The following is a 13,807-nucleotide window of genomic DNA, read 5'->3' on the forward strand; positions in this document are numbered from 1 at the left end:
TATTTCTTCACATCAGGATTTCATGCTTTTCTTTTTTCAAGTAATACTAACTCATCATTCAAGACAATGTTCAGTATCTCATTCGCTTACAGCGGAAGTGTATGACCAAATTGTCAAAGGTTGTTTCATTTGACGTCCCTGGTGAAGCATCTGCAAAGCATTTCTGTGATCTATCTACTGGAAAGAATAGCTGAGGTTTGGTGCGCCTCCAGCCCATTCCGTGATGAACTTCAGGACATCTTGACATTCTGCGCTGCGTGATACCTGCAAGTGGGGGATTGGAACAAGGATTGACATACGACTCATTACAATCGCCGCGAACTTAAGTGTACTTTTTTAGGCAGTGGCCGGATGCAGACAGGTATGTTCCTAAAAGGGCCATAAACAGTCTTGGACAATATGGGCAGAATATGAGCAGAATAGCACAAAGCAATAAATGTATTTTCCATGCCCTACATGTGCACTTCCTTTGACACGTTTCTTCACGGAACTATCAGCACTTATCCTCGTCATGCGCTTAGCCTCTGTGGGTACTTGCGGTGATATCTGATAATGTGCGGAGGCTATGTGCCATGGTAACACTTTCTTTTTGTTTTTGCAGCAAGGTGCATCAATGCTCCCAGCCAAGACATCCTTGCATGCCATGGGGCTTGTAGTTCCTTGCAACCATTGGTATCTGCCTCAACAGATACGATGCATCAATAATAAGACTGTGATAACAGCAGGTAGAAAGTTGGCACTGCCATCGGAAACAGAATATAAGCAGGAAGTTCAAAATACCCAGACATCTTAGAGCCCCTCTATCAAGTTAGGCATATATGTATGTACTCAAAGAGGACCTTTTTTTTTGCGTGCAGCCAAAATTTTGCCTACTATTATATATAAAATTATGGACACAACTTCAGTTATCTCGATATCGCTCAGCAGGAACAAACATTATAGTTGCATGTAAACACATTTTGAAGCTTTTATTCCTGCAGTTAACATTAAGCTAAGTGTGACGATCGAACTCTTTCATTACCACCCCTCTTCTGTGGCAGCAGGATGGCGAATTCATGCGAATTCACAAACAGCGTGTAAATTTTTTGTGTATTTCTTGCATGCTGACCTGCTGACAAAATGCGCTTTTCCCATATTCTCTTCTTTAAGGCGAAAGCCTTAAGTGACTCATACTCCCGATGGCCTGGAAATTGCGGCGTGCGGTACTTGAGAAGTCGAGCCTCCGGACCTCAGTACAATAAAAGTTTTCACACACACACAGAAAGTCATGTGAGCTCGCTTCGCGCTGACACGAGCTCGTGCCACTGCTCGCGCGTTCGTCGTCGTCTTCTTTCACAGCTGGTTCCGATGCCACTCACCATGCCCAAAAAAAGAGAAGTTAATTAAGATAGAGTTAATTCAGGCACTCGAGCCCACGACCTTCGGTCGGAGTTGAGCCCACGATCTTTAGTGTTCAGGCGAAGTTATTTAGGGCACACTTAATTAATATAGAGTAAACTAAGGCAATCGAACCCACGACCTTTGCGCCTCGGGCGTCCGTATAATTGCTATCGCAATAACCAAGATTAAATTCTGGAAGGGTGCACACACAAAGCACCCGGTCACCACCCTTATTATTGACTCGAACGCAGGGCCCAATTTGTAACCCCTAAAGTCTTAAATAATTGTAACAAGCCTGGAAGAAGAAGAGCAATAGTATAACAAGCTTTAGAATCTTACTCGCATCATCAATTTTTGTGAACTGAACCGCAGTTCTGTTCAGATACCATAAAATACATTGCCACATTTATTTGGTTCGCTAGCAGTTGCTTACATAAATGCATAGTTACGTTGTTTATGCAGCAGCATAACTGCAGCACGCAGGCGGCGACCAGACTTGTGCACGTTGCAGACAAAAATAGTAACCGGTTACAATTACATTTACTTCATTCAGAATGTAATTTATTGCATTCACCGGCCGGCACTGTATACATGAAAATAATTGAGGAATTACACAATAGTGATCGATTACTTCTACTTCTACGTTACTTTCTTGCGAGCTTTTGCCATCGTTGCATAGATACAGTAAACAGAACGAGCTAGCTTGGCACTTTCAGTGCGTCCTCTGCAGCCCTCCATACATTGCTTATCTGCACTAACCATTGCTTTTGAAAATTTTCGTCGGTCACCGTCCCTCTTTTTTTGTTGTGTATACATCAACAGCGACATTGAAAATTTGCTCGAAGAGGCTTAGCCAGTTCGCTTGATATGCGCGCTAGGGGATAGGGTGGTACGGTAACGTATGGACCCTTTTTACGTTTACAAACAGAGTTTCCGAAATATTTCCGGTTAAGATCTCTGGACCACCGCAAGTTACAATATCCTGTAGATATAAAGAACTCTACAGCTGGCACCAGTTTTGGTGTATAGCTAATGTTTGAAAAGTGAATTTCATTGCTAAGTAGAACACGAAACCTGCATGCATGAGCTCGACGCATAGAAACCGTTCCCTATATATGAACACATCAAGAACATGTGCCTTTAGTATAACATGGCACAAAATACTTCTTTATCTTTGGATATCTTGTCTGTAGAAAATGCATGGCCAGAAGTTTCCTGGGGTCGTGAATACACTGCTGCCACAGTGTGGATAAAAGGGTCTACACGGATCTCGCAAACAAGATTTTGGTTTCTCAGCACCTGGATACGCTATGACGCGCATCGCTTCATAGGACTTGGAGAAAACGCTCCCGATTGGACCAATGAAAGGCTGAAAAAATCAACCGTATGTGATTTGATGGCTATAACGTCCTAAATAGTGCCTTCGCTTATCAAGGCATTCCAGTACTTGTTCAAACCATCGGCGACCATATGGTGGAAGATTAAGATGAGGAAACAAGTACTGAACCTCCGGCTTTGCCTGTCTGAGCATACGCATTTGCGACGCTGTTGCATGGTACGATCTCGGCCATTTTACTATAGTTTTCGCCAAATCCAGGTTCTCAAAGCTGTGTCATTTATTGCAGCTTTTCTCGAAAGTAAGGTAACTGGTCGCATGTAATTAGTTACTTAAATAAAGTAATTGGATTAAGGTGAGCACTAACGAGTAAACAAAGTTAATAAATTACAACATTACCCAGAAATGTAATTTATTAGAAGTAATTAATTTACATGTATTTCGTTATGTACAATTTGGCCGTAATTGATGCTCAGGGCAACCATGGCTGGCCTGCATGTGTGACCTGCGTCAAAGGACCACTTTGATATTATATTGCCACGAGCATAACAGTTGGCTGTGTAGCGGGTTTGCTACTTCTGCACAAGCTGAGGCCGGCGCAACGAAGACGCACTCTCAGTGAAGGTGTCGGTCGGGATCTGTTTGATTCGATTAGTTTAGGCTTAATAGTTTTTATCGCATATGTAGTAACGTTACTATATATTGAGGCAAAGGTGGTACACAGAGACAATGATGACAGGCTGGTGTGTGTCCCAATTCAAGATGGCTTATTTTTGCTGAGTCAAGTACGTCGGCGCCATTGCCCTTCCTTTCTCTGTCCCTATACTTCCACAATCCCATGCGGACGCAAACAAATGCGAAAGGGGGAGCAAGACAGATGGGAGAAAATCTGGTTTGCAGGAGGCAGTGATGCTCTTGGCTGCCACTAGTGACGTGGCTGAGGAATTAGCTGTTGTATTTTTTGGAAATACAGCAAGGATGATCTCTTTTTTTTTCTGAATGTGCACAAGAATTTAATCGCTTAACATTGAGGTACTTGAGTTTTTAGAGTGTGCTTCGCCACGTTATGTTTGAAAACACTGCCTTTATGACGTCATCTTCTAGTTGGCTACACTTTCTGCAATAACTCAGATAGCGCAGCACGTCTGATCTCGATTTGACAGTGAAGCGCGCTGTTTGATTTGATTTCGTATGGGAGCCAGTGCAGAACGAGTTCAAGATTATCTTGCATTCGCTACTTTGGAAGTGCCAGCTTTTGGTAGCAGACAAAACGTGATTACTGATGCGCAAACATAAATGAATCCCGTTTATTGTTACAACAGTCAGCGTAGCCAGAAATAAGGAGGCGCGTTACAAGTTCGATGCCAGGATGATTGTTCGAACCACAGAGGTCGTGCATGATCTGGCTGCATTCCTTCCGTTCCAGCTACTTTCTCTTGGGATAAGTTTTCTGGCTTGAGCGAAACATTGAGACTGATAGCAAAGTATTAGAATATTAACCCAAGTAAGGGTCATAGTTTTATGGACAATCAGGAATCGTGTGAAAAGCACCCAAGTGCGTGATACAGCAATTCGTGTTTTCTAATCACCCTGGGCAGCTTTGCTGGGTTCGTTTTGTCTGCTGCGATGCTCGCACGGCCGCTTGGCTGTTGTATACCATTGTGCGGCGTGGCCAATCTTCCTCCGGAGCTAGTGTAGACGTTAAATCGATGACAGTGTTTCCAGGTATCGAGAACTAAAGACATCAGATACGACGAGCAGAAAGTGAGCGGCACGGGCGTGAGAAAATGGCACCAACTTCAACGGCCAGCGGCACTCAAGCCTACCACGAACAGTGCAACGAACGCGGCGTGCTGTTCCCCGGAATCAACGAGCGATGTCCGCATTTCCCGAGATTCCCCAAGTGAAAGAGAGCACAGAGCTGCGTCAAAGAAGGTTGCCTTGCGAGGGCTGGACGCTTGATGTCATGCTCCCTCCTATATTTTGTTTCTTCCCTCCATGCTAAGGACGCGGAAGGACAGCGTGCATCAAGGCCAGCCAGTATTCTCGTTATGTATCAACAGGCTCAGTTTTCAGACCTTCTCGCCCTGGTTGCGGCGATCGTATGTCCGCCCTCTCACCCACAACTGATCACGCGACTTGCAACACAGGGTGGCACATACCACGCATGCATCCGCCCCTTTGATCCCGTTTCAAAGAGGGTCATCATCGTTAGCGTGGGCGGCGCATGCGCCGTCCAGCTCGGGATACCATGGCGGCGGCGCAGCAGGCCTGCCACGAAAAATTCGTGGGACCGCGCAACATTCATACGGAAACGGATTACCAGCGAAGCTGCTCAGGCTGCATACATGGACTGCATACATACTCTAGCGCTGGTGCATATACGGGGGCTGCAAGCGGTGAGGTTCAACCATCATGGGAATGATGGGTAAAGTACATGGATTTGCCTAAACTTCGTCCTTCAGGGTTCAAGCGGCATCGTGACATCGTAAACTCGCCATTTTCAACGAAGTATTGTATAATGAATAACCAAATAAACATCATTAAAATTTTCCGACGGTAGGATTCAAACACAGGACCTCGAGCACAGAAACCCGATACTGAAACTATTACGTCACGGACACATGCAGCGACAAGCGGCATAGAATGCTCTTATGAATTTCTCGCAGGCGAGCCAGCGCGTTGAGACGCTTGGCACGCTTCGATTTGGCCACTTTGACAGGCTGAACCGCTGCAATGAGTAATGATTGTGCGTATTTGCAGAGTTTTCCGCACTTAGAAAAAAAATTCATGGACGATCACGATACTCCCTAATGCGAAATTTAAGCGCAGCTCTATACGTGTTTTCATTTCGCAATATATTGAGGCAAATAATTTGAGAGAGACCTGTAGCAGAGTCGCCCATCGTCGAAAATCTGATCTTCAAGACAAGCGCGTCGGCTTTTTTTTTTATACATGACTCATCGAAGGTTCCAGCGTAATCGCTGGTGCCGCGTGGCTTCCTGAAAGTACTACAGAATTCGCGTCGCGCATACAATTGGATTGGTCTCTGCCGTTCGCGGCTCGCGTCTTTCATATCCTGATCCGCTTTCGCTCTTTCATCTTTCGCTGTGCTCGTTCACTTGGTTCACTTGTCGCCGACGCCGATATTCGCCGCGGGAACGGGCGCGCTTAACTCTAACATATGGATTGCTCTGAAATTTCGGACAATGAAGGCAGATGAAGCGTAATAAAGGAAGTCACAAGAATGCCTGAATCCACAAGCACGAAGATCAGACAAATCCATGTACAACCAATTATTCTCATGATGGATCAACGATCGCAGCGCCCGAGTTCTGTCGAGCAATTATTGCAGGAAACTCTGTGGCTGCATACCCACCACTGCCTGTTTCCTGCATTTGAATCAGACTGTTCTGGGCGTTACTGATGCGGTTTTGCAGTGTCAACAAGGTGACATGCTAAGGAGCCACTAGCACAGCAAAAAGCTGCTTCACATAGTGACGCCATATGGAAGCCGTCATATATGGCTTTATATCATATGTGTATATATCATATGTGGCTTTGTAGAATGAATGTGAATAAGGAAGACACACAAAATGGAATAGGGTTGGCCATTCTCGGGCCTCGAAGCTTGTCACTCACTTTTGTAGCCAACAGAAATTTGTTCCAGTCGTCCTTGTTGCAGACTATCTTTGGTTTTTGAAACTGAAGCTTGTTTTGGAGCACAGGGTATCCTGAAATGGTCAGCAACAAGTGATGAGCTAGCTATAGTGCAGCATGTTCTAGTAAAAAGTGGCGAGACCTTTACAAAATTAAGATGATACTTTGCAAAATACACCTGTCACGCGCTGCGGTGTGTCATCATAAATGGAGTTAGCTATTCACTAAATGCATTTCTTTTAATTATCGACTTTAGTGTTTTCAAGTGTACGTGCTTTGTTTCACATTTGGGGCCTTCGCTCGCTACGCATACACTGCCTGCTTTGCGAAGCAACCAATGAGGGTATACGTACTTTCCATCATAACGCTTCTGTTCTACAGAAAAAGGACCCTTTATATATCCCTTTATATATGCCAACGTCCTTACAAACACCTGCAATACACAGGTTAGGCTTCACCGTGCGCGCCTCTTTCGTGGTGTATCTGTACCAAAGATAGCGCCTCAGAAAAGAAATCTATAAAAATAAGCAATTCCGAGAAAGAGCGAGAGAGAAGCAAACGTTTTTCCACTGGCAACATTGCCTACTGATATGCACGCTCACATGCAATTGAACATTCACTGCACGTGAAACTTGGAAGCGGTTATAGTGTCGCAATGCGGGCTGGTTCGTTTGTCATTTTGGAATACTTGTGTAGCGCAAGCAAGGAAAGGACACAGAGAAGATGAACACAAAGAAAATGCGAAGCGATGGTATGGCTTCGTTTTACTGAATTAATGAGTCCGTGCTTTATTGCGCACTCTTCATTATTGCACGAAATAACCTTCAGGATATATTTGATATGTTGGCCAAAACTGACCTACGTTTACAGCAAGGCTGTATATGAGACGAAAAAAACGGTCATCCGAAAAATCTGAACGTTCGACGTTCCTTGATGTCGACTATAGCTCTTTCCTCCGAGGCAGTTTCTGAGAGTATGCGGGCTCAAGGACTCCACCTATGGTGTGCCTTCGTTCACGTTTGGAATCAGTTGTCTCTGTATCTTGTCTACGCACCATTTCAGATGCAACACACAATCACAATATACAAAATGCACAATTAAATTTCTCTCTCCCTCGGTATTTTTCGCACGGTATGATTCAACGTATGCTTCTTGCAGTGAACGTGGACCGTAACGAGTTGCCTCAAACAATTTTATTACATATAGTGTACTCAGGTTACGCACGCTTGATCATTATACGTATACTTGTAGGCGCATGCATCGCGTCGCTCTCCGCAGTCCTGGCAGTTTTTGGTCCTGCGTTTGACCCGCCTGCCGCATGCACGGGACGCTGTGCCCGGTGGCGCCCAACGACATGCTCGGCTGCGCAGATTACCTATATATACATATATGCAGTAAATGAAAGCGTTGCCTGTAATCTGTACCCACTTCTGTGTAATCACCATCTTACTCTACTCTCCCTTTTTCTGTGCTCTTTCTCATCCTTTCCTTCAGAAAACAGCAGCAGGTAGACGAGTCTATCTCATGCTGACCTCTTTGCCCTTTATCAAGTAAATGTGTTATCTCTGTAATCATGGAAATTGTGTCATGTTCATTACGTATCTCGAGAGCTCTGTATACGCGCGCACGTGTACGAAAGGGAAGGTTGAGCACGTACCGGTGATCAGGCAAGGCAGGGCGCGCAGGTTGCCCTTGGGGCCCTCGAGCGAGGCCTCGTAGAAGCCTTGTTCATCAACGGGCAGCGCCTGCTCTACGCCCTGGTTCATGCTTATGGCTAGAACCCATTCCTTGACCTCCTCGTGCTGGGCCTCCTGCGGGACGTCTCAGTGAATACGCGCACTTCGGGCACGTCGACGGCTGGAACCACTGCGTCATCGCGTTTGAATCTCGTCTATCTCATTCACTATATGTGACCTATTGCGGGACTGGCACGATAACTTTCCAATAGTAAAGTACCAAAGTTCTAGCAACTTTTTTTTATCTGTCTGTTTCGCGTTAACGAGTCCCAAATTTTGAAGATCCGGAGTTACATGGCCCCCTGATGTGCATATGTGCAACTGTACAAAACTGGGCTGCCTAGGCGCAGACCACTCGAGTGGCATGGCATATTTTCTTTAGTTTTCAGCCGCAGTCTCAAGTCAATGAAGACGGAGTGGAGAATCGGGCGATTTGGTACAAGATTCAACGTATAGACCAGCAATAAAGGGCGTACCAAAACAACTGGATGTTGAGAGGATGACGCTGGTCTTCAGTGTATTTAGGTAGCTATGTAAGCTTAAAACAATTTCCGAAAGCTGAGGCGGTAACTTCTTCCTTGAGTCAGTGTGACTCCCGAAGAAAGCTGGCATGTTTGTCTCAAGCGGAACGGCGCGCGTGGCCTCACTTCTACGGAAAAGTGGTGTGCTATCCCGAGCAAGTTCTGCTCTATATCGCAACTAAATGCAATATTGTTCGTTCCTGCTACGGTTATTCAGGCTGCTCAACAGCAAAAGTAAAGTGAACCTTAGACATGACGTATCATACACCGACCAAGAAAGAAGAAAAATAAAGTTTAAGGATAAAGCACAAGCTCGCATGAATCCACATTTTATTCAGGTTAAGTAATAATTATGTTCATAAGGCTTCTAAAAAAAAAGACACTACACTCCTTTACTAGTATAACATAGCAGGCTGAAATAACTATAGTGTGTGGTTCGATGTCTGTGACGAGCCCACTTACATCGAGGAACATCTTCTCGGGAAGGGGAATCTCAAAAGGGATGTCGGTGTTCTGGAAGTCGGAATGATCTAGCGTGTCCACCGACCCTTCCTCGATGGCCTGGGATTGTAAAGTAGATACATGATTATCAACAGCTTCTTTTCTTTTTAATTTTTCCCGTGCATGTACACTTGTGACGAATGTTAATTGATTCCAGTGAACATGGATGGAAAGTTCAATCATTATTTTCCCTGTAATTACATGTCGAACGACTGTTATTTATGGTGGTAAACCAAGTTAAGATTAATTCCGCATCCACACTAGTGATTAAAACTTAAAGTAAAAAAATACGCCTCCATTTCACCCTGTGAAAGTGGATATACAGCGAAGCTGTTGGCGACGTTAGACAAGCACAACCGAGGTGAGACAAGTACCACCACCCCAACTGACGTTAGAAGACGTTACACAAGAACAACAAGCAACGTAGGTCACGCGCCCACGCACATGTGCACAAGTGCAGCATACATCTTCATTCTTGTAGGCCTTCCGCCAAGCGCAAGTGCCTTATTGAACTAAATGAATGTTTAAAAGTAAATTGCCTCAAAAAATGTGCAAAGCACGACTTACAAACAAGCTGCAAACATGATATCTTCGGACTGTAATACGAATATTAGGTACGAGAATGTACGAGAAAACATAATTCTGTTACGCGGAAACTCAAACGCCTTTTCCAGCAGCCATTTGAAGTCCGTTTTTTTTGGGGGGGGGGGGGGAGAGGGGGAGCACAGACCGAAACATACCGACCAACTAGAGGCTAAGAGCTTCGCTGTAAAAGCTGTAGATCGCAAAGGAACGCTTGGATATTTTTCGCGCATGTTTTCACCAAAAGCGCGCACGAAATTAACTCTGATTGCGAACCTCAGCGCTGAAACTTGTTGCTAACGTGGTTGCACTATAACCTCTTGTGACGTTTTCCTTTTTTTCTTTCTTTCTTTCTTGTTTGTACACTCCCCTGAGCATAAATATAACTTTGCAACAAGGTCACATATTTTGGTCCCCTCCGTTCATACAGCACTTTTATCTTCTCTTGCCGTCGGCCCAAAAATATGTGAAATCAGTGACGCGTAAGCGCACCTCACCATGGTAGAAGCGAGCTGCTGCAGATTTGTGCTGGTTTCTCTACCTGCCTGCACTTTAAAGCGCAGGCAGGTAGGGCGAACCAGGCAAGCCACAAGGCCAATTGCTTTATTGAACGACACGTTCCAGAATATGCAATCTCGTTGCAAAATTTGAGTGAAAACAAAGCAACAGGACGCGGAAAAGCTACCAGTCTATCAGGATTAACTACGCAGATCACTGGTCACTTCACCAATGGAAGCATTAACAAGGTGTGATCGGTGTGTCTGTAGGGCACGAGTATTAAGGACAGACGTGTTGATTATCGCTCTTCTTCAACATACCACACCAATTCTTAATAATATGCTGATAGTTTAGTCTTTTATAATAGTTCTGGTTGTGCTGTAAGCAGAAAACAATGATTATATCTCCGCCTATCGTTCGAATGAAGTGTTCTATAATGTTCTTTGGTACAGGTGGCGCGCGTGACATACCATCGAGTTCAGAGAACATGAATGGTACACGAGCGGTACCTCCTGACACTCGGTCGTGCACGTGTGCATGCTTTCAGTTCTCAATCTTTGGCCAACGTACCTCGCATATATCCAAGTAGTGATTCCAGAAAACGAAAGCCATTCCTTCTTTGTTCAACGTCTGAAAAACGTAAAGCGTAATTAACGTCACAGAGATGCTGTTTCTCGAAGCGTCATGTTTTCATTTACTAATGAACATGGGACAATTGACAAAAAAAAGCGCGTTTTACGAGACCCAAACCCCCATGTAGCTTTCCTTGCTACTTTTGGTACCTCTTGCTAATTTACCCCTTTCATTAGAACTTCTTACAGCTTGAGGATTTCCACGGAAGTGATTTGCTATATTCAGTACTTTGGCGCTTAGAGCCGTCAATTAATTTTTCCCCGCGCTTCCTTCTTCTAGCCTCCTGGTGAGTTCAGATGGCAGGGCGACCTCCCAGGAAAGGCGTTGGTCTCGGTTTCGATCACCGGGCTTGACCGAGTTTTTCTTCAACTGCGAAGCTCTCTTTCTGAGAAGCCCGTGTAAATTTCTATTGTAGCCTCGCAGCTACTCTCGGGAGGATAGTGAATTCTCTTTTCATTAATAAGGACGAGTGTACCTAAATTATTACACAGAACAATGAATGATGATTCTGACGTGCTTGATAGAGAAAGGAAAAGTTGGCATCCACCTTACCAATTTTTCACCTTGCATGCTTCCGCGGAACTATACATTTGATACGATAGCGGCTGCACCATCCTCAAGGATGGTGCAGCCATCCTTGAGGATGGCTGTAGCGACCATCTGTAGCGACCATTGTCGCTACAGTGCTATACGTTTTGACATTAAAAGTACGCCATGTGTACGATAGTGTCCTGATTGATACCTACATGAATGATCCTGAATTAGTCTTAAATGGGTACTGACCATGTTACTTTCGACCATTCACTTTTTTGCGTTAACTGAAGGTCCTGGACCTCTGAACCATAGAGAAAGTATTGACACGCCTCACAGTGGAGTAAATTATTTATTGTAATAGCTTCTGTACAACCATTTTCGGTTTACTTTCCCAGGAAGATATTGCTTCGTGACGTCACAACACAGTATTCGGTCGCGTGGAGCAGTACATTGTGACGTTCGGACACTCGCTTCGGCTTTCTCTGTTGCCTGCTATGCTGGTACTCGTTGAGAGAGCCGATGTAGCGGCATACGAGGCGTTACCACTTCTATCTGCGAATCAGCTACTCCTCTCTCAACTAGCGTCGGCGGTGTTCCTCGAACCGCCCGCCTCCCGTCTAGGCTAGCGTTTATAGATGCTTTTATCTATTAACGTTGCCCGCGGCACCGTCTCCCGGCCAGCGGGCAGCGCTAGCCGTCCGAGCTCTGACGTTACACCACGCGTCACGCGTGAGAGGTACCATACTCCACAACAGGTGACACCACTTTGATTTTTCATTTTTTTCGCTTGCGAAAGCTCTGTTCTCGCTACGAGTGATAAATTTGTTATTACAGGAGCTTAATGCTTCAATCTAGACCGTCTTACCCTCAGCTAGGCGTAAGGGAAGTGTATGAGTGGTGCCGCCTGCAGACAAATACATACCCGAACCCACAGAATAAAGAACCATCTTAACCTATGGTTAAAACATGCCATCCACCCTACCGCACACATGGGCACTTGTCCTTGGTGTGGAGACCAGCCAACTCTCGCCCACATTACGTGGGAATACGGGCTCAGGCCAGCCAAAATTAATACGCCTCACATTCCGGCGCAAAAATCCAGAGCGGAGCATTGGGAGACCTGGCTCGCCAGCGAATCAAAAGAGGCCCAGTTGAGTGGAATACCTCGGCCAAGCGCGGCGGGCTGTTGAGGCCAATGTAGCCCAGGACTAGAGACCCCATCCACCTGCTTCCCCAACGCTTTCCTTTTACAATAAACGTTTTTCAATTCAATTCAATAGACCGATTTAATATTTCAATTTAGTGTCCCTCTAAGATGGCAGCAAGGGAGACAAAAAATTCACCAACGATTACGATACTCCCTAATGCTAAATTTGGGCGCAGCTCTACACGTGTTTTCATTTCCCGATATATTGGCTGACGCGGACAATCTGTCTCGTGGGATGGACGCGCTCGCCGCATGCCATTGGTTAACAGACGACGGCGCGCTACTCTGGCGCCATCTCGTAACGCTCGTCGCCGCAGAGACCATCTTGCGCGGCACTACGCTTTTCTTCTCACACTTTCGCCATACCCTCCTCCTCCGCTTTCTTCCTCGCGCTCTATTCGCTATCGCCGTCTTTCATCCCCTGCTCCGCTCTGCGTTCGCTCTTTCATCCTTCACTGTGCTCGTTCGCTGGGTTACGACGAGGGACGACGCCGACGCGAAACGCAAGAACGGGCGTCATAGAGCTGCGCTCTAAAAAACCAGCGCTCGTTCGTGTCGTGTCTCCCCCCTTGTCCCGGTCAAAACCGCGCTGTTCTGTTTCAAATATGGCTAACCAACTCGCCCAAACGTCCGTTTGAAAAAAATCCTGTCGTCCCTATTTAATAGCGCGGTAAAATTTATAGTGATGTTTAAGCAACTCGCTTTGACGTGCCTTGCAGGCGAGTCCCGCCTCGTAGAAAGCTTTATCCGCAGGAATGTGCTCTGTGTACCGCAACAGAGACACAGATATCTTCATGGCGTGCTCGGCCAGGGTCTCCTGCCCCTGACATGCTGAGCGGGTGGCGTAGTAGTTACTGATAAGCAGTAACTTTTCGAAGTCGCCGACATCCTGGTTGCTGGTCTCTAGGTTTTTCACCTGCGTGAACGTGGCACCACACAGCGTCGGTGAAAAAAAAGATACAATAAAAAAGAGACCTCGAAAGGTTCCGGAGAATGCGAAAAAAGTGACACAAACAATAAGTAAAATGACCTCGCACTTCTTCTTTCTCTCTTTCTTCTTGTTAAGCATGAGTCGTGTATATATTTTCAAACATGAGCCAGACAGCACTGCCTTTGCCCGTCACCTAATTGATCAAGCGATATAAAAACACATTTTCATTTATTCACCCTGCAGCGCGCACGTTAGGTGCTTGAGTTCTATTGATTGCATATTCTTACT

At 45.5% G+C, this 13,807-nt stretch overlaps 1 protein-coding gene across 1 annotated transcript in view; it reads right to left on the bottom strand.

The window, feature by feature from the left end:
- Oseg2 (intraflagellar transport protein Oseg2) overlaps window positions 1-13,807 on the bottom strand; it is a 104,847-nt gene continuing 91,040 nt past the window's right edge. The window contains exons 38-43 of the mRNA XM_070522457.1: window positions 13,301-13,504; window positions 10,785-10,844; window positions 9,096-9,194; window positions 8,034-8,187; window positions 6,359-6,450; window positions 1-264 (exon numbers count right to left, since the gene is read on the bottom strand). Of these exons, the coding sequence (XP_070378558.1) occupies window positions 175-264; window positions 6,359-6,450; window positions 8,034-8,187; window positions 9,096-9,194; window positions 10,785-10,844; window positions 13,301-13,504 (699 nt within the window). The 3' untranslated portion in view covers window positions 1-174. The remainder of the gene's footprint in view (window positions 265-6,358; window positions 6,451-8,033; window positions 8,188-9,095; window positions 9,195-10,784; window positions 10,845-13,300; window positions 13,505-13,807) is intronic.

This window comes from Dermacentor albipictus, chromosome 1 (genome assembly GCF_038994185.2).
Source record: "Dermacentor albipictus isolate Rhodes 1998 colony chromosome 1, USDA_Dalb.pri_finalv2, whole genome shotgun sequence".
NCBI lineage: Eukaryota > Metazoa > Arthropoda > Arachnida > Ixodida > Ixodidae > Dermacentor > Dermacentor albipictus.